Raw genomic sequence first — 21,546 nt, 5'->3', positions numbered from 1 at the left:
TTCTTTTTTGTAACCCTGAAAATGGAGATAATTAACAAACATTAGGATTCTATATCAATTAGGTTTTAGTTTTATAGGTATATAACAAAATTCAGGATTCGACATCGTTTAGTTTTCAAGTTATTAAACTTTAAATATTTTATGGCGGCCCTTTACAAAATGGCCGCCAAGGCCGTCAGCAGCAAGATCCGCTTGGGGACCGTTCTCAAATACCTTGTACAAGGTCATAGTAATGGTGTAACAAATTTCACACTTGTATCACAAAGTGCATGATTTGGCCAAAATGGGACTTAAGCCTCCGGAGAACAACCCCATGACCTCAGAAAACGGAACAGACATGGGGAGATTAGTTTAATTGTTTTTTTTATTCATTTTCACAATAAGTTAAAAAATAACTGACCTATCCAAGCGGCAAAACACTGTTTTCTTCCTCACCTTAACTGTTAAATGATTAAGCTTGACACAACTCTTCTTATAAGCAGCAGAATCTTTTCAGAAAGTTTTAATGATATTCTGTACATTACCTTTGCATTAAAGTTGTGTCTATCTAACATCACTTTCGGGAGTCAGTCATTTGGACTGCGACGAGTGGACGACTGTCGTCACAGGAGAGGACGTTCCAATCCGATGGGTAGCCAAGCGAAACTACGATCATGCTGTTGTAATGCATATTGGGCCACCTTCCTGCATAGAAGGTTACTAGAGAACACCAAACCTTAATTTACATAGGAGTAACTATATCATGTGAATAATAAACAAGTTAAGAATTACAATTGTTTGTGTGTTACAAATGCAAATTAAATTCATAACATTTGCTCCTATGCATGGTGTTAAGTTATACCTGTGGCTTCTTTTACAGTAGCTTGCTGATTCTTGAATGAATAGACAAGGGTAATTTAAAATATAAAAATAAAATTATTGTTTTTAAATTGTGTTTATAGTTATGTCATACAAAATTTAAATCGCAATATAAACTATTATATATGACTGATGGAATAGTTAGTTTCGGAATTCATATTACATTTAATCTCCTTCGAGATATGATATAGCAATACATCTTAACACGCGCGGTTATACATAGAAAAGTTGATAGTTGATTATTTAGTAAATAAAGATATAATGATTAATGACATATATATATTACGATTATTGCAAATCTCCACGTTAACAAACCGGTTATATTGTTAATATAAATCTTAGTCTTAATTTTCAGTTGCATTTTAGTGTATACACGAGTTATATGTATTGACAGCTGAGCCAAATTAGATTGGAATGGAAATGAACATGTGTTTAATAATGTGCTTACCAGGTAGTTTACGATTGAAAAGGGTCAAAATGTTTATTTATAGATGAAGATTTCGTCGATCCAAAATATTTAGAGCCACAACTTCTTTGTGAGAACGGAATGAGTTACTACCCACATCAAATCTGTTTGATGGAGTTTGATACCGCTGGTGAGCCCACAGCTTGTCGGGACCTGACACATCTACAAAACTGTGGTAAATATGGGGTCGACAACCTGCACTCTTAAACACGTGATAATTTCTGGACTTCAGTTTATTTCTGGAATAATATAAATTGTGTTTCCTTATATGACAACTGCTATTGTCATATTATCTCAGTCCTATGTATGACGCTTGTGCTAACATTTGCAATGTAACATCTGAATGCTTAGCTAGTTTTGCTATCAATGTATGCATTGGTTATATGATATTTTCAGTAGTATTGGTTCTTTGAGCCATCGTATGTAAACTACATAATACAGTAAAGCCAATCCATTGGGTGGTTCTAACAAAATCTGTGTTATTGCAATCTTCAAGGCATTTGCTTTAAATAGTTTTATTTATGTATAATTTTATGCCTATATATTTTCTAACTTTTGTTTTACATGATTCATCACTCTATAAAATATCCTGCCATTGCTTTGGAACTGCTTGCTTCCTTTATTTTCAGTGTTTCAAAAATCCAATCTCTTTTATTGTCTAATTTATTATAGTGTATAGAATCTCTTCATCAATTTCACCTCGTTCATTCAATATATCATCTATAAAAAGTATATCACTATCTGACGACGATTTATTAATCAACGATTTTTTGAGTTGAATGTCTTTATTTCCCCATAGTAATGATTTACGTATATCAATATACCCATTTTTAATTACAGTTGTAGGTTTAATTTTTACCCACGCTTCTAATATATCAAAATAAAACTCCGAGATACAAATTTTAATGCCAGATATATTTTTTTAAGTCTCCTAAATTCATTTTGAAAATTAAAAGATCTTTTCCATATTCTTCATACATTAATTTTGGTAATAATTTCCAATTAGCGGAATTTCTATCGTTTAATCTCTTTATCCAACTTAGTCTTAACATATCTATATGGGATTCTATATATCTAACCTTGAGTCCTCCATGCTCATAGTTTACAATCACGATGTTTCTCTTTACTTTTTTCCTCTTTTCATGCCATATATTTGTTCTTTTGTAATTGATTGTGTGCTAGCGAGGAAAGTTAACTTTGGTATAACAAGCGAATTTACTATCAAAACTCTGCCCAGAATTGTTAGTTTTCTTTTTTTCCAATTTTTCTAAATGCATCGATTGATGTTTTCTTTCCTTCCCAATTTAAGTTATTATATACTTTTTTATTCGTTCCAAAGTAGACCCCTAATGATTTTACTTCGCCTCGCGTCCATTTTATTAGCTCACCTGGTCCAAAGGACCGAGGTGAGCTTATGGGATACCGCAGCGTCCGGCGTCCATCGTCCGACAACAATCGACTTCTCCATAACCGCTGGTCGGATTTCAACAAAAATTTGACTGGTAGCATCCTTTTGGGCTACTAACTGAAAATTGTACAAATGATGGGGCTGACCCCCGGGGGCCTGAGGGGCGGGGCCAAAAGGGGTCAATTTGGCTATTTCCATATAAACAACCTCTTCTCTGAAACCAAGCATGGGATAGTACCCATAATGCAATGGTAGAATCCTTATAGGCTGGGGATTCAAAATTGTACAAATGATGGGGCTGACCCCCGGGGGGCCTGAGGGGTGGGGTCAAATGGGGTCAATTTAGCTATTTCCATATAAACGACTTCTTCTCTGAAACTTAGCATTATATATCACTCATAATGCAATTGTAGTATCGTTATAGGGTGGGGATTCAAAATTGTACAAATGATGGGGCTGACCCCCGGGGGGCCTGAGGGACGGGGTCAAAAGGGGTCAATTTGGCTATTTCCATATAAACGACTTCTTCTCTGAAACCAAGCATGGGATAGCACCCATAATGCAATGGTAGCATCCTTATAGGGTGGGGATTCAAAATTGTACAAATGATGGGGCTGACCCCCCGGGGGCCTGAGGGGCGGGGTCAAAAGGGGTCAATTTGGCTATTTCCATATAAACGACTTCTTCTCTGACACTAAGCATGGTATAGCACCCATAATGCAATGGTAGCATCCTTATAGTGTTGGGATTCAAAATTGTGCAAGTGATAGGGCTGGACCCCCCCCCCCCCCCCCGAAGCCTGAGGAGCGGGGTCAAAAGGGGTCAATTTGGCTATTTCCATATAAATGACTTCTTCTCTGCAACTAAGCATGGTATAGCACCCATCATGCAATGGTAGCATCCTTGTAGGCTGGGGATTCCAAATTGAGCAAATGATAGGGCTGACCCCCGGGGACCTGAGGGGCGGTGTCAAAAGTGGTCAATTTCCATATAAATGACTTTTTCTCTGCAACTTAATATGGGATTGCGCTCATAATGCAATGGTTACATCCTTATAGGGTTTGGATTCAAAATTTTGCAAGTGATGGGGCTGACCCCCCGGGGGCCTGAAGGGTGGGGTCAAAAGGGGTCAATTTAGCTATTTCCATATAAACGACTTCTTCTCTGCAACTAAGAATGGAAGAGCACTTATAATGCAATGGTAGCATCCTTATAGGGTTGGGATTTGAAATTGTACAAATGATAGGGCTTACCCCCTGGCCTTAAACGGCAATATATGCGAGGTCAAAAAGGTCAATTAGGCTACTATTTTCATATAATTTACTCTGTCTCTGAACCTATGTATTGGATAGCATATTTGTATGGTATCAATAGCATCATCGTATGGTTGTGATTCAAAATTAAACTTTGGGAGTCAATTTTGCTTATTTTTCTAATTGTCAGAGTCTTGTGATAATTACTAACAAAAAAACAGGTGAGCGATACAGGCCCTCTGGGCCTCTTGTACCTTCATGTGATTTGCGTTTGTTTTTATTAGATCCCAGCCATAACCCTTCTGTTTTTCCTTTATTCAGTTTTAAACCAGAAACATCTCCAAATTCTTGTATTATTTTTAAAGCTTTAGGTATATCAAGATATTTTAAAAATAGTGTTGTATCATCAGCTAATTGTGCAATTTTAATCTGTTTTTCTGGTTATTTTGCCCTGATATTTCAATATCATTTCTGATTCTGCAAGCCATCACTTCTACTGCTATAACAAAAAGACATGATAATTGACAGCCTTGTCTGATACCTCTAGTTATTTCAAAATTTTCTGTAATCCAATTATTGTTTTTGACACAGTCCATAATGTTTGAATAAAAAGTCTTAAACCAATTAATGAATGAAATCCCAAACCCAAATTTTGAAGGAAAAGGAAACATGAAATCCCTTTCTATTGTATCAAAAGCTTTAGCAAAATCAAGAAAGAGAATAAATACATGCATCTATATTAATTTTTTCTGAATAATGTATGAATTTGGTTAATATAATACCCAATAAACCTATTTTTTCAAATAACCCTCTTGATCTGTGTGGATGATATTTGGCATTACTTCTTTCGGTCGTGTAGCCATAACAAATGCAGCAATTTTATAATCTATATTTAATAAGGAAATAGGTCTCCAATTTTCAAGATTTAAAGCTTTATTCTTTTTTATAAATTAGTGAAATTAGCCCAATTTTTTTGTGATTCGCTTAGCTCTTGATCTTCATACCCTTCATTTAAGGATTCTGTTACCAGTTTACCAATCTTATCCCAAAAACATCTATAGAATTCAACAGATAGGCCATCAGTTCCTGAACTTTTATTTAATTTCATTTTACAAATAGCTTTGGTGCGTTTCTCGTACGTAATGTATCCTTCACATGATCTACTTTCACTTTCTGATAACTTAGCACCTACATCTGTGTTGTGCACATATTCATCGATCTGAGTTTTATTAAGATTTAAAGACATGTATAATTTAGTATAGAAATTATGTATAGATCTTAAAATATCACTAGACTCCGTTAAAACATTTCCCTTTTTACCTCTACTACTTCTAATCACTCTTGTTGTCTGCCTTTGTTTTTCAAGACTTAAGAAATATTTTGTTTTTCTTTCGCCCTAATCTAGCCAATTATCTCGCGCCCTAACCTGTGCCTCTCGTGCCTTTTCTTCATACAACAGTTCTAGCTTTTTTCTAAAACCTCCATATCTCGTTCTTCTGTAGTAGAAATTTAATTTTTGTTGTATATGTGTGCTAAATTATCTTCTATCTGGTCTATTTTGGATCTGTTTTCATCGTTACTGTTTTTGCAAAATTTTATTGTTATCTTTTTATCGTAGCTTTGCAGTAGTCCCAAGTTTGTCTTTTGTTGAAGCCTGCTTTACTACTTTCTTCTATTGTTTTCTTCAATACAATTGCACATACTTTTCTTGTATTCTTTGTTTTACAAAACGCTATCTTCTTTCTAGTGTTTCTTCAATAAAATTGTTTATACTTCTCTTGTATTCTTTGTTTTTCAAAATGCTATTGTTCATTTACCAGACTCCTTGACCAGCTACATTATTTTGCTCTAGCAGTGACTTCATTGATATCTTGGTGATTTAATTTGGGCGGGTCTAATATCTACTTGTTTTACAAAAGTTGAAATTTCTTCATTTATCAAAAAGTAATCAATTCTACTAGCTAAATATTTGTTTCGTCTCAATGTGTATTGATATTTTTTGTCTATTTCTTTCTCTCCAGATGTCTATCAATTTGTACGCATGCCTTATTTGTTTTAATCCATAATTAAGTAGTTCTTGTTTTGAAACTTACTGCGTTGCTTTTTCTGTCTTTTTCGTTAAGAATTTCATTGAAATCCCCTGCTAATATTACTAATCCCATTTTGAAGTTTTCTTTTTCTGTATTAAATTTTTTGAAATACTAGTTTCGGTTTTTCTCGTCGCTAGGTGATAAAGCATAGAGTAATTATTGTTTTATCATTTTCCATATTCATTAAGACATATCTTCCTTCATTTGAAACTTTACAATTTACAATATTGTTGTGTAGCGATTTTTTAACTAAGATAGAAACTCCACAACTTTTACTACTACCATAACTTATAGCTGCTACATCCATACTCATGTAATTCTCCGTGAATCGTATTGTATAATTCATCATTGAAATGCGTTTCTTGAAGAAAAGCAATATGAAATTTTTGGTTTTTAAACCATTCATAACATCTTTATCTTTTCTCCCGGTCTCTTAATCCTTGCGTATTCAAGGATATTATTTTAGTCGTTACCATTTATACCATTTAGTTACATTATATATTCAAGATATTTTTTTTTGCTTTTTTCCCTTCCCCCTGATTTTGAGGAGTGGGTGGAGATCTTTGCTTTGATTTGCTCCGATCCCTTGATTTAACAGGAGTCTTAGGATTCATTTATCTCATGATACCGAATTTTTTCAAAGATTTTTGTGTTGAAGTGTCCATTTCAGAGTCCTTAGCTGGATTTTTTTTTGCGTCTCTCGCCCTTCGTTCTTTCTTTTTCTTCTCATATCCCTTCTCTTCCGTTTGCTCATCTTCTTCTTCAGATTTTTCTTCCTCTTCTTTTTTCTTTACCTCCTCATTCACCTCATCTTTCTGAGTCGTGTGGGAACAGTCCATTTGTTTGTGACCAGTTCCATTACATCTGTTACATACCCAGTCGTTTGTACATTCTAACATTCTATTTCCTTCTTGTTCGACTTTGTGCACGCTCTTGTTTGTGTCATGCTTGGGTTGGTTGTATTATGGTGCTAGCCATAGTACCAAATAGCACCATAATACCTTGTGCCGACTTTGATTGATTTCGGGAGATACGTTGTCAATTTCTGTGTTATGACAACGCGACCACCCGTATCACAGTTGGTAAGTTTGTTGTCTATTTGGAGTTTTTCTCTGTACATTTCAATTATTGTACAGCCTTTACCTTCCAATGCTCTTTTAATAACCCTGTCATCAACTGAGAGGGGAATGTTAGATACCTTTATTCTTGTTGTTGTCAGGGGGTCATATTTTGGACGATGGGGGTTATCTGGTAGTAAAGTCACGTGTTTACCTCTAATCGCCACGCCTTGTGAAAGTAGGGTTACACGATCACCCAAATTATCAACATATATGCGTCACACATCACCAATTCTTTGAATACCACTCAAATGGTCCGGGAAGATAACCTGAGCGAGACTCTGGTACACTTCTATGTTGTTTAACCATTGTTTATTGTTGGTAGTGTTTTGTATACCGAAAACGTCAGTTTCTTTAATAAAAACTGGTTTGGCTGAACTATAGCCTGTTGGAGGTGGATATATTTCAATCGCGTCTGAGTTCGTACTGCCCTTCTGTACGTCATAAGCGACAGTTCCCTGTTATTTGCTTAGTTTTCATAGGAAATTAGTCAAACTGGGTTAGAATTACTAACCTTAAATAGCATTTTAACGTCATATTCATATCGGTCCTGTCCAACGCCCAGGGGCCAGGCAAAAACGGGTCAAAATGGCTAAAATTCCAAAAAAATTCCTCTGAAATCACAGATTTGATGGAACACAATAATTGTAATAGTTAAAAAAGTCAAATTTATAAAATCACTGACTGACTCCAAGGGCCTGATGGGCCAATATATAGTGTTTATATGTCTTTGTTTCATTCTGTATCCGAACTCAGGTGACCGTTAAGACCCATGGGCCTCTTGTTCCTAATACGTAAAATCTGTCTCAGTAATCATATAGTCAACAATTTCCCATTCTCGAAGCTCCAGGGTTGATATTACTGACGTAATATCAACTGGACTATCTCACAGTAAAACTGGAGACAGTTCAGGAGAAAAAAATCAATCGCATTCATACACAGACCTTCATTAAAGATTACAGAAAGAGAAACGCCCAACTTCAAAAGCACACAGTCAACCAGAGTACTGTTATTCGTTTGTACATCAAAGGACCAAATTACTGATGTCTTATCTTGCCTCCAGTTGTAATATGAGATAGTCCAAGGATGGATATAACGTCAGTAATAGTAACCTCTGGAGTATCGAGGATGCCGTCAGTCTAAAAGCCCCTTGTTTTTACCTCTTTTTAAAGCGATTGAATATCATCAATATTCTCGAAAACTTAATAACAAATTTAAATCGATTAACGTTACAAATGATCCGGCTATAAAGGTAGTACACTGTATAGTAATACCTATAAATGTTTGATATTATCATAATGGCGAACGTTTTCCCATTTGAACATTTGAGCATTAATATGTAGGTGTTATTGTGTTATTTTGTGATTTTGTTTTTTCATTAATTTCTATATATTCATTTCGTGATTTTAGTTGCCCATGGATTTTATATTCCGACTTCGTATTTTAACATTTCATTTTTGTTTTGTGAGTTTATGGTACTAACGCGATGACGGTGTATGTTGTCGGTGATATTGTAGAGGCAGACAGGAAGGCTTATACATCTTAGCATAGTGTTTATTACTTGAAACACTTTTTATCCAAACCTAGTTGAAAATCTAATTATTGAACCGTCAAATTAAACGTACATTATTTACACCATTTCATGAAAATTTGACGTAGAAATTAATTACAAAGACCGTTAAGCGGCTTTAGAATCCGGACATTTATATACTATTTAATATTCAAGATCTAAGTTATCATTGCATCAAAACATATCACGTAACAATATTCTGGAACTCGGTCACTGCTGTGTCTGCTCAAAATACAAAGCAATACCTATATATATATGAAAAAGTAATATAAATATATTTAAATATAACAAACACGGTTATATCGTATGTCTGGGGAACAGCACTATTAAATAAATCTTAACATAAATCATGTACATGTTACAGGTATCTTATAGGAACTTTGACAGGAAATGAAAATCGTTGTAAGCGTGATCGTTATATGTGCTTTACTGTATAATGTATGTAAAGTCTATTTTGATAATATTAACAGTTCGACCAAATAATTTGTCAAACTATCCCTACATGTTTCTCTACTTTCAGAAACGTTTTCTTGTCCAGAACATTTTATGAAGTGTCCCAATTCCTATTGTGTGCCCGCACGGTTTCTGTGCGATGATGTTTCCCACTGTCCGAATAGCGAAGATGAGCAACAATGTGGTTTGTATACAATTTATTAACTACGGCATATCATTAACATCTGCACAAAATTGTATATTTTCTATTGATTCTCTAAATGAATATGTCGGGTGGTCGGGTGGTGTATTGGTTAAGCCGCTCGCCTTTCACCTAGACGGTCGGGGTTCGATCCCCGGCACGGACGTGAAAAGGTTATGGGTCACCTGCCCGATCACGTGGGTTTTCTCCGGGCACTCCGGTTCCTCCCACACTAAGACCCCTCGCGCGCTTACATCCGGGTCATCGAGAGTGATTTTGCATAAGTTGTATAACTTGTTTCATAATCAATGTAAAACAAATAAAGTTTATATCTATAATGAATATGTGTGTGTGTAGAGTTTAAATATATTAAATATCAATTTCTAATTAATTTGCAAATGGAACGTTTAGTAGATTATTATCTCCTTCTAAGTAAATTATTTCTATGTTCAGAATGAGGTTTGAGGAAGGCAAACAAGCAGACTGGTTTTAACGAGATTAAAATAATATTTGTTAGTATACAGTTGTTTGTTTTTGTTTGATTTGTTGGACCCGAAGACAAACTTGCCCGAGGATCCAGCAAATTATCTGTTGCCCGAAAACCCAGGCGGCAACTGTTTTGTTATACCCCATTGTGACGTGACTTCGGTCCAACAGCACATTTTAACAGTTCTTTGGACCGCTCATATTTGGACGGAACAGTTCATTTTCTTTTTCAATAGAATGTATATAGAAACTGTTTTATAGGGGTATCACAATCTGTCCTATTATATTTAAAATACATAATGACCCACATCGGCCACCCTGGTGTTTTAGCCATCGTGATGTTAGCTAGAGATCCCCGTGAAATAAAGTTACTGTAGTTGTCAAAGCATCTGCTTGACTCATGTTTATACTTATTTGTATTTAAAACGACACTTCAAAAGCAAGGGTTTTGTTTGGAGTACTAAAAATGGCAAAATTCATCTTTCTCCGAGTACGTTTAAAATAAAGCAGATGAGAAACATACATTAGATATACCATTTACCATTTTGTTCTAATTGATTCACAACATGGAAATTGACCTACTCGTGCAACTAATCATAACTTCAATCGTGACCAGACAAATTGGCAAACGATGCCTTGATATGGAGACTGATGTTTAAACCAATGACAAACTAAATTGTACAGTTGTATAAACGTTCTGTAGTCAGTGTTACAGATTCACTTACTTGTTAACTTGATTAGTTCACTCTGAGAAAAGTGGAACTCCTGTCATAGTGACCACATGATATGTGACGTAAAGAGTAAATTACGTAACGGGCTTCTTAGATTCAACATGGAGTCATCGTCATGGATATACAGTGGATATGAAAGTATTTATCGTTTTCAGAAGTACTCGCGCGCTGTAATGATTGAAAGCTGACAAGGTGTTACCAGAGAAGCAAACAGATACTGTAAAGTGCTTATTTTAGTAGTAGTCTTATTAAAGCAGTTTTCGCGCTGTCTTTGAAACACTAATCAATGTGCAGCGCTGAAAGTTTTAAAATGATATTTCCGATATTGAGTCACAGAATTACGCTTATATCCGCGCTAATAGAATATAATTTACATGAAGATTCGACTGTGCTACAGTAGGCTATGTCTGTAAGTGTCTTCTTCTATCAGTTGCCTCGACAATTACAGTAAACATACATTTATAATTATTACGCTATGTTACCGCCAGGTATGAGGTAATTGTAATCGTATACTCGTTATCGACTGTAATTTACCAGGGCGAATTCTTGTGAGTCATCATAGAAATTTGAACATATAATATGTAAAATAAGTTATTTTTAATTCATTTAACAGACAACTTCACTTGCCCGGGGTATTTTCGATGTCGTACCACTAAAGCTTGTGTGCCATTAGATCAGGTTTGTGACGGAGTCGCCCATTGTCCACAAGCCGACGATGAACGAAATTGTGATGTCACCTGTCCGGACAGCTGTTCTTGTCGAGGGCTAATTTTCCACTGTGTACAGGACAATGTCAAGAACACTAAATTATTTAGTGAACTTCCAAGGACAACCAAAAGGTTGAGTGTTCAGGCAAATCTATCCGATTGGACAGGACATCTACCCCTGGCGTTTCCGGCGATGTTTGTTCTTTCCATGCAACATTGTCGAATCAGATCACTTTTTGACGGCAACACTTCGGTATTATCAGATCTGAAATTTTTACGAACACTTGACCTTAGTTATAACGACATCGCCACTATACAGACAGACTCATTTTCGATGCTTTTGGTTTTGCAATATCTCTTTGTGAATAACAATCCCATTGTCACCATCGAAGATAATGCATTTGCAGGATTACGTTTACTAAAAGAATTTAGTCTGACAGGATCCCGGCTTCACACTCTCTCTTCAAATGTATTTGTCGAATGCGATGGTCTAATCTACTTGAACCTCAGCTCAAACCAGATTCAAACATTGCAGCAGGATACATTTACCAATTTAGCTGATGTGACGACCCTGGATCTGCGTAATAATCAAATAAATCAGGTGTATGAGCATATGTTCAGAGGCTTATCTAGTTTGACCTTTCTGTATGTTGACTCGTTCACACTTTGTTGTGCCAAACCTGTCTCGGTTACTGATACCAACTGTTTTGCACCACGTGACAACATCTCTTCCTGCACTGATCTTATCCGAGAATCCTTACTGCGAATTATTCTGTGGATTATTGGAATAATCGCACTACTTGGGAATATATTTGTATTAGTTTATCGATTTAAGTACGACAGGTCAAACCTAACAAAGAGTTACTCTATTTTCGTAATAAATTTGAGTTTCTCCGACACCCTGATGGGGATGTATATGATGAGCATCGGCGTTGCTGATGAGGTCTACAGAGGGCGTTATGTCTGGGAAGAGAACAGCTGGAGACACAGTTTACTATGCACAGTTAGTGGGGTTTTCTCAACCATTTCAAGCGAAGCTTCAACTTTCCTCATTTTGTTGATAACACTTGACAGAACTCTGGCCATTGTATTTCCATTTTCAGTACGCAGATTTTCTAAGAACTCTGCTGTAATAACCTCTGCTATTGTCTGGGTCATTTCCATCTTGTTGGCAATCCTTCCAGTTTTAACCTTCAAGGACTACTTCAAAGGGACATTTTACAGTACGTCTGGCGTCTGTCTTGCACTTCCGTTATCAGCTACAGCCACGCCCGGCTCTGAATATTCCAGAGCTGTTTTTGTCTGCCTCAATCTTACTATTTTCCTGGTGATCGCGATTTGCCAAGTTGTAATATACAAAAAGAGCAAAATTCACAGCTCATTGAGGAACACGACAACTAAACAGGCTCGGGATATCGCTGTAGCACGGACCCTGACGGCAGTAGTAGCTACAGACTTCTTCTGTTGGTTTCCAATAGGCGTTCTCGGTAAGTCAAAATGTTCATTTTCAATGTTTTATACTTTCTTCAATTCAACAGTCAGATAAAGCGTTTTCACTGGCCAACAATAGGACTTCTGAATGTTCCGGTTGTGTGCACTTCATCAAAAGCAATTCAAAGTTGCAAATTTGATCAGGGCACCGATATAGGAGTGTCCTCCATAGGATTAATCTGACAAACTATCGACTAAACAACGCCTAGCAACACTGGTGTTGTAGCTAATGTTTCTTTTAATTGATCCATAATCGTATAGTTAACTGACAGATGTTAAATGTATTGGACATCACAATTGTTTTAGTTTGTTTCTCTCTTTTGGCTATTGAGACTGTCCAAGTCAATATATTGTCTCGTGTACAATGACTAGAATATAGTAATGGTTTGGTTTTAATTACAGGCATATAAGGACTACCAACCTCCATATACATTATTCTGCATATGGTATTCTGACTTAATGTTTGGGACGGATGCCAAAATATCGTTGTTGGCAGTGTTCTAATTGTATTATCTAAACATATGTATTCCCTTTATGACTATCTAAGTAACGACGTTGGCTATGAGAGGTGAACACAGTGGTATTATTTTGTGTGTATGGGAGACCGTATAACCCACAGGTTAGTTTTAAAGAGGTCTTAATTGATGTTTATCTGACTTCTATCGTAGGTGTGTGGACTTGGTTTGGAGGTACGTTGTCGGGGGAGGTGTACGCCTGGATAATGGTTCTGGTGCTGCCAATCAACTCGGCACTAAATCCTCTCCTCTACACATTCGCGAACATCAGGAAACAAAGAAAGGTATCCACTTCTATAGATAATAAACCGCCATTATACGTCAGTGCACAAAAAATGGTAGAGCAAGAGTAAATCAAATTAAGAGCGGACAAATCCCAACATTCGTCTTACCTACCACATCCGAAATTCCCTGTTCTAACCTACCATATCCAACATTCCCTGCACTGACCACCACATCCAACATTCCTTGTAATGACCTACCACATCCGACATTCCCTGTACTATCCTACCATCTAATTGAAAATACAGATCCTTATAACCACTCCGTTCAATAGAGGATGACCTTTGTAACACATGTATTTCAGATCCGATGTATGTTCTACACATTGCTACATCAATTGACAACGTCATTTCTTATCTTTGTTGTGCTATTTGGGCGAGATGACTTCGTACACGAAAATATTTCTGGCAGCATTATCAAACAATTTAAAGCCGCATTCAAGATTCTGGCAGCAGCAATTTGATTGGTCATTTCCAGAGGTCACATGGACATGACCCCTAATGAGATGTTGTCAAGATCCTCTTATCCAAAACGGTGATAATAAGGATCTGTATTTTAATCAGATTGACCACATCTGACATTCCCTGTTATGAACTTCACATCTGACATTTCCTGTTACGAACTTCACATCTGACATTCCCTGTACTGACCTAATACATCCAATATTCCCTGTACTGACCTACCGCATCCGACATTCCCTGTACTGACCTTCCGCATCCGACATTCCCTGTACTGACCTAACACATCCAACATTCCCTGCACTGACATACCACATCCGACATTCCCTGTACTGACCTACCATATCCGACATTCCCTGCACTGACCTTACACATCCGACATTCCATTTTCTGACCACCACATCCGACATTTCCTTTACTGACCTACCACATCCGATATTACCTATATTTACCAACCACATCCGACATTCCCTTTACTGACCTACCACATCTGACATTCCATGTACTGACCTACCAAATGCAACATTACCTGTACTGACCTACCACATCCGACATTCCTATGCTGACAATATGGCCTATAAAATCAATAAATCAATTCCTTTGTTCCTCTGTTAAGAGATTTAGAAACAATAAATAATAGAAAATTTATTTACATCATGAAAATGAAATTTACAAATTATTATTTGATTCAGTCCTTTTTTTTGAGACAAAATATGTTTTCACTCTACGAAAGCTTTTAACAATTTCAATTACTTCTTAAGTTATCCAGTGTTTTTATTTTGGCTGTACTTCTCACATATTCTCACCTATACGGAATGAGGTACTTACTGATCAGACCACAAAAGCAAAACTATATTTTGTAAATAAATGATAATTTATTGTTAGTTTTCTGTCCGCGGAGTTTCAAAGAAGTACCCATAGAAACAGATAGTAGATAATTTGATCAGCGTTTCATTTCAAGATATCACAATCCATGTTTAAATGGCATTAAAGCAGATATTCATTATCAAATTTCTCGCATTTTAATTTTTTCTCATTTTACAGAATCGACACAGATTACCAGCTAGTGATAGGAGGACAAAATCGGGTAAGTTGAGGGGTCGTGTAACTGGCTAATAATAATTCTTCCACCTAAAACTTAACGCTTGTCCATATTAACATAGTTTTCAGGAAATATAAATCAACCCATAGAACAGAAGGCATACATGGGAGGCCGTCCTTACATGACCATAGCTGTTAATAGGACGTTAATAAATCAAACAAATAAACAAAACAAACATGTTGTAAACTTAACTTTTAATACTTGTTTGCTTGATTGATTAATTAACGTCCTATTAACAGCTATGGTCATGTAAGGACGGCCTCCCATGTATGCAGTTTGTTGCGTTTATGTTGTGCGAGGTGAGTGTTTTAGAAGACTGCGGTATATCCATGTTGTGTCTTCTTGTATTGTGGAACTGTTGCCCTTTTTTGACTATGCAATTTCACTGAAGAATGCCGCCGAAGACACCAAGCAACACGCCCCACCCGGTCACATTATACTGACAACGTGCGAACCAGTCGTCCCACTCCCTGTATTCTGAACGCTAAGCAGGAGCAGAAACTACCACTTTTATAGCCTTTGGTGTGTATCGGCCAGGGGACAGAACTCAGAGCCTTCCTCACTAGGGCGAACATTCAACTCAAGGCCAAAAGAGGCATTAAGAAAGATAAGATCCTAAATTTAGTCGCCTTTTACGATCATGCAATAGGGGAAGCAGCTACAATTCTAACGCCCTACCTGGAGGGCCGACTTTTAATACAGGTTTTACGATTAATGGAATGTGAACGGTGAGTCCACGTGTACAATTAATTTAATATATTATATTTTTTATTGCTTTACTTGTTGTCCAGACACGGAAACCTCTAACATGGTTATGGCCGTTCTTAGAAAATTTCGCTTTAAGAAAGGAAACACCATCCTGAAGGATTACCTGAATAGCCCAGGGACAGAGCTAATGACATCGGATGCTTTCCTCATCACCCTTCATCTGTCTCGGAGTCTCGCCTTCCTTCATAAACAAGGTCTCGTCCATGGAAGCATTTCTGCAGATGCTATTGAAATATATGTGGAAAATAACGTAAGGACAGCCGTTTTATCATTATTTATATGCAATATTATTTGACACTTCCCTCGATTGAAGAATTTGAATAAATCGATAGTTTATACTGCCGTTTGATATGTTAACATTTTGGATCGGAGTTTCGTCTGATAAAGATCAAAGAGATATAATTATAGTTTACATCCTTGTGATATCCATAATGTAATAGTCATCATTTCTGAGAGAAATTATAGTGTACGCTTGAAAAAATCAAAAGTTAATGTTTCGTGACGTAATGACATTTACTAATGTGTTTTTACAAATTGTAACGAACATTTGCATATTCTCAATTCAACACAGCAAAGACTGGAGTCTTTAGATAAGTGACTGTTTTATGAATAGAAACATATAATGAGCTGTGATGTTACCAACACATCAATTATCATGTAACGTGTTCGTGTTTATTCACAGCGGGTGAAAGCTGCAGTTTTCCTGATGGACCACCACGTCCATCCTGAGTCTGACCAGTTAAAGGATATGTACGATCTGGGTAAGGTCGTCAAGGAGCTCCTCAGGAAGGTCAAACTTCCATGACAAGGTCATGCAGGAGCTTCTCGGGAAGGTCAAACTTCCATGACAAGGTCATGAAGGAGCTTCTCAGGAAGGTCAAACTTCCATGACAAGGGATTGGGGCTCACCAACAACAGTTTCTACAACAGACATTGATGTATAGATGCTATCATCAATGTTACTTCATAGCAAACAGTGTTGACTGTGGCAAACTGAGTTGGATACGTACATGTGTGAAACTGTAGACACCGTCATTGTAATTTTTTTTATTCGTGACTTAATTTGTATCACAGGACATATATATATTAATGGTCATGTACTATATTTAACTGATATGTAGCATTGAGTCTAAAGTTGTTTATATAACATTATATAACCCCATCTTACAGGGAAGGGCTGAGGCTATGTATAGAGATTAACGTTTTAGTTGAGGCAGAGTTATCGTCCCTTGTTTGCCAGACCACTTGTTATGTCCATATTGATGATGTATATTGTAAAATATCTCATTTTTATCTTTTGACACATCAATCTTTTATGCAATATGATTAAAATACAGATTCTTATAACCACTCCGTCAAACGTAGTGATAATAAGGATCTGTATTTTAATCAGATTGTCTGTTATGTAAATATTTATCACTTTACAAACAATAACATATATATCGTATTCGATCGGCATTAGTGAGTATATGGTCGTATTATATATAACCCAACATAATTAAACTAATTATATTGCTATTTTACACTTCAGTTTGGTGTATAAGGTAGCCACTCAAGGTAAACATAAGATTAACAGCCATTGCCATTTACGGACCGTCTCCCTTGGGTGCATTGTATGGTGTTGTGTGGATGATTTAGGAGAGAGCGGTATATCCGTGTTGTGTCTGCTTGCGATAGTGGAACTCTTGCCCTTTTATAGTGATATCCTACTGACGCATGCTGCCAGCGACAAAGTACTAGCTCAACCCACCGGTCACATTATACTAACTTTATGCCGAATGTTAAACAGAAGCAGAAATCACATGTACCATTGTTATAGATTATGGTGTCTGGGCAATAGAATAGAACCCAGAACACTGGGGCGAACGCTCAAACGAAGGCCAAAAGTAAGGTTGAGTAAAGTGATACATCAGGGAGACAACAGTCAGCTAGGAAGAATAGAAAATATAATATCCTTAATTAAGTAGCATCTTTACGATCATGCAATAGGGACAGCAAGTGCAATTATAATGAATGCAAAGGAGACTGGAAGTCTGTAATACCTTCTGCATCAGTAATTATTATTTTGAAAAGTATTATATATTTTATATATTATTAATTATTATTATATAAAAAAAAGTTGTCATCCCTTTATTGACATGCAGTATGACGAACTATACATGCATTTTCAAATATATTTATTTTATAGTTGTTGTACCGTACAACCCTACGTCGATAACATATACAGATAAGGAAATAGTTAACATTATTGGAGCTTTGAATTCATTTATAAGTGATTATTTTGTTAAATTAAATCTGTAAACTTACCTTATTGATTGACAAATTGTCAATATAATTCTATGCCGATCTATGCATGTGCGCTGGTTTTGTTTTTCATGTATTTTACTTTTATAATTGTGGTAGTGTACGTATTCATATCGTTCTAACGATTTCCCCATGTTTTATAAAAGCATTTTTTTTCCTAGCACTATTACATTGAATCACAACAAATACTCGATGAATGTTTTATTATTTTCTCTAACTGTATAGGTTTATATGAGAAAGTAAATTGTTTTCAAATAAATATATTATGAAAATATAATTTTATTTCAAAATTATATGAATTTTGCAATAACAAGACTACAACTAAAGTCATAATTGAAATTAAAACACGTTTTGTTAGCTCACCTGGCCCGAAGGGCTGGTGAGCTTATGTCATGGCGCGGCGTCCGTCGTCCGTCTGTCCGTCAACATTTCCTTTAAATCGCTACTAGTCATAGAGTTCTGCATGGATTGTAACCGAATTTGGCCACAAACATCCTTTGGGGGGGTGGAACAGAACTTGTATAAATTTTGGCTCTGACCCCCCGGGGGCAGGAGGGGCGGGGCCAAATAGGGGAAATAGAGATAAATCCTTTAAATCTGAACTAGTCATAGAGTTCTTTATGGAATATAACCAAATTTGGCCACAAACATCCTTTTTGGAAGGGAAACAGAATTTGTATAAGTTTTGGCTGTGGTCCTCAGGGGGCAGGAGGGGCGGGGCCCAATAGGGGAAATAGAGGTAAATCCTTTAAATCGCTACTAGTCATAGAGTTCTCCATGGATTTTAACTAAATTTAGACACAAACATCCCTGGGGGAAGGGGAACAGAACTTGAATAAATTTTGGCTCTGATCCCCTGGGGGCAGGAGGGGCGGGGCCCAATAGGGGAAATAGAGGTAAATCCTTTAAATCGCTACTAGTCATAGAGTTCTGAATGGAATGTAACCAAATTTGGCCACAAACATCCGTAGGGGAAGGGGAACAGAACTTGTATAAATTTTGGCTCTGATCCCCTGGGGGCAGGGAGGCGGGGCCCAATAGGGGAAATTGAGGTAAATCCTTTAAATCGCTACTAGTCATAGAGTTCTTTATGGAATGTAACCAAATTTGGCCACAAACATCCTTTTTGGAAGGGGAACATATCTTGTATAAATTTTGGCTCTGGCCCCCCGGGGCAGGACGGGTGGGGCCCAATAGGGGAAATAGAGGTAAATCCTATAAATCGCTACTTGTCCTGGAGTTTTGCTTGGATTGTGACCAAATTTGGCCATAAACACCCTTGGGAGAAGGGGAACAGAACTTGTATAATTTTTGGCTCTGACCCCCTGGGCGCAGGAGAGGTGGGGCCCAATAGGGGATTTACAGGTTAATATTAAAATTCCTTAAGAAAAGAAACAATGAACCTGTATTCAGAACATTACTTGGCATTACAAACCAGGTGAGCGATACAGGCCCTCTAGGCCTCTTGTTGTAAATAAGATATTTTAAGAAAACGTATATTTTATATCGTTTTAGTAATCTGCTTATTTGTTCTACATGTATATACTTGAAATAAATTTCTCTTGAAATTGCAATATGCCTTTGAGTAGTACTGAACCGATACGTGCAATTAATACCTCTTTATTCTGTATAATAATTATTAAATGCAACAAAACACAACATGAAGGCAACAGCCACGGTGTTTATTTTCTAGGGCGTCAATAACTACCCATGTAAACAATAGGGCGTCAATAACTACCAATGTAAACAAGGGGGCGTCAATCATTACCCATATAAAACAAGATGGCGTCAAAGCCAACCCATGTAAACAAGAGGGCGTCAATAACTACGCATGTACACAAGAGGGCGTCAATAACTACTCATGTACACAAGAGGGCGTCAATAACTACTCATGTAAACAAGAGGGCGTCAATAACTACTCATGTACACAAGAGGGCGTCAATAACTAATCATGTACACAAGAGGGCGTCAATAACTACTCATGTACACAAGAGGGCGTCAATAACTACCCATGTTAACAAGAGGGCGTCAATAACTACTCATATACACAAGAGGGCGTCAATAACTACTCGTGTACACAAGAGGGCGTCAATAACTACTCATGTTAACAAGAGGGCGTCAATAACTACCCATGTAAACAAGAGGGCGTCAATAACTACCCATGTAAACAAGAGGGCGTCAATAACTACCCACGTAAACAAAATCAATTATCAATTAATTTTGTGAATTTCACTTAAATATGTATCAATTACAATTTTATTTTATTTAAGTCCTGCTAAATGGCACAGAAAATTGACAAATCATGGATGCCACCATCATGAATAGTATGCAGTGGGGAACGACGCTAAAACATCATTAATAAGCCGTGGCCATATCTAGTCTAAAACAAAACTGATGCAATTTTTTCCCAAAAATAGCCTTTCACCCTCAAATAGCAATCTTTCTGTACAATCCTGAATTCAGAAATATGTTTTTTTGCCAATGCAATGGATATCAAGGTATTGGAATTATACCACTGCCCTGTTGACTCTTATGCGCGTACTATTAGCAGTAGAAACGTTCTCAGATCATTAGCCACACAGTGAATTAGGAGCATAGACTGTTCCCCTGAAACGTTAACCATGTCCAAGACTTGTGTGAAAAATAAACCCCACTTCATGCCACTTTACCCCTCCATCATTTAGAACAATCCCTGCGTTGAAGTACATTATGTCTGCCATCCGGACGACTAGAGGTGTTAAATGATGTTCGCTTCACATGTAAGAAACCCTTTATCCCATGTAGTGAATATCAGAGAACCATGAACAAAGCAAGAGCAAGGAGAAACGATGCTCTAGATTTAGTGCGACAGAATAAGTATTTGAATAAATGTACAAACGAACATGAAGCATGCAAGACTCTGGTAACCTAATATAGCGCTTGGAAGTATCAGATCCAATGCCTTAAGTACTGAAAATCTCTCTCAGACAATCCTCTGCTCCCTGCCTCTGTAGCTGCCCCTAAGTGAATGTGTTTTATAGTTCTTTTCACCTTAGCCTGTGCAGAAGATAACACTATATACACTGTCATTCTGTATACATGTATCTGCTAATCAATCAACATTTTAGGAACCAAAAATGATAATTTGAAAACTGATGAGAACAATTGAGACAAGTACGTAGAGCTCCTTACAAAATAAAAAAATAAAGTCATACACATCTTTTACTGCTGTAGTTGAGTGAATAAAATGATGCTGCCTCGAAGCTTCAGCTAACAACCCATACAACCTCCTAGAAAAAGGAACTTACACCTGACATTGCTTTCAC

General features: G+C 36.8%; 1 protein-coding gene across 3 annotated transcripts in view; it reads left to right on the top strand.

Annotated features, from left to right (window-relative positions):
• LOC138330346 (G-protein coupled receptor GRL101-like) overlaps positions 1-18,454 on the top strand; it is an 85,132-nt gene extending 66,678 nt beyond the window's left edge. For 2 of the 3 annotated variants that reach the window (XM_069277911.1, XM_069277910.1), the window contains exons 15-22: positions 538-695; positions 1,350-1,499; positions 9,284-9,400; positions 11,228-12,808; positions 13,481-13,611; positions 15,112-15,154; positions 15,961-16,187; positions 16,620-18,454. In XM_069277911.1, coding sequence (XP_069134012.1) covers positions 538-695; positions 1,350-1,499; positions 9,284-9,400; positions 11,228-12,808; positions 13,481-13,611; positions 15,112-15,154; positions 15,961-16,187; positions 16,620-16,742 — 2,530 coding nt within the window. In that variant the 3' untranslated portion in view covers positions 16,743-18,454. The remainder of the gene's footprint in view (positions 1-537; positions 696-1,349; positions 1,500-9,283; positions 9,401-11,227; positions 12,809-13,480; positions 13,612-15,111; positions 15,155-15,960; positions 16,188-16,619) is intronic. The other variant, XM_069277912.1, reaches the window with a different exon arrangement.
• The last annotated feature ends 3,092 nt before the right edge of the window (positions 18,455-21,546 follow it).

Source organism: Argopecten irradians, chromosome 8, assembly GCF_041381155.1.
Source record: "Argopecten irradians isolate NY chromosome 8, Ai_NY, whole genome shotgun sequence".
NCBI lineage: Eukaryota > Metazoa > Mollusca > Bivalvia > Pectinida > Pectinidae > Argopecten > Argopecten irradians.
This window is presented reverse-complemented; position numbering and strand designations above follow the sequence as displayed.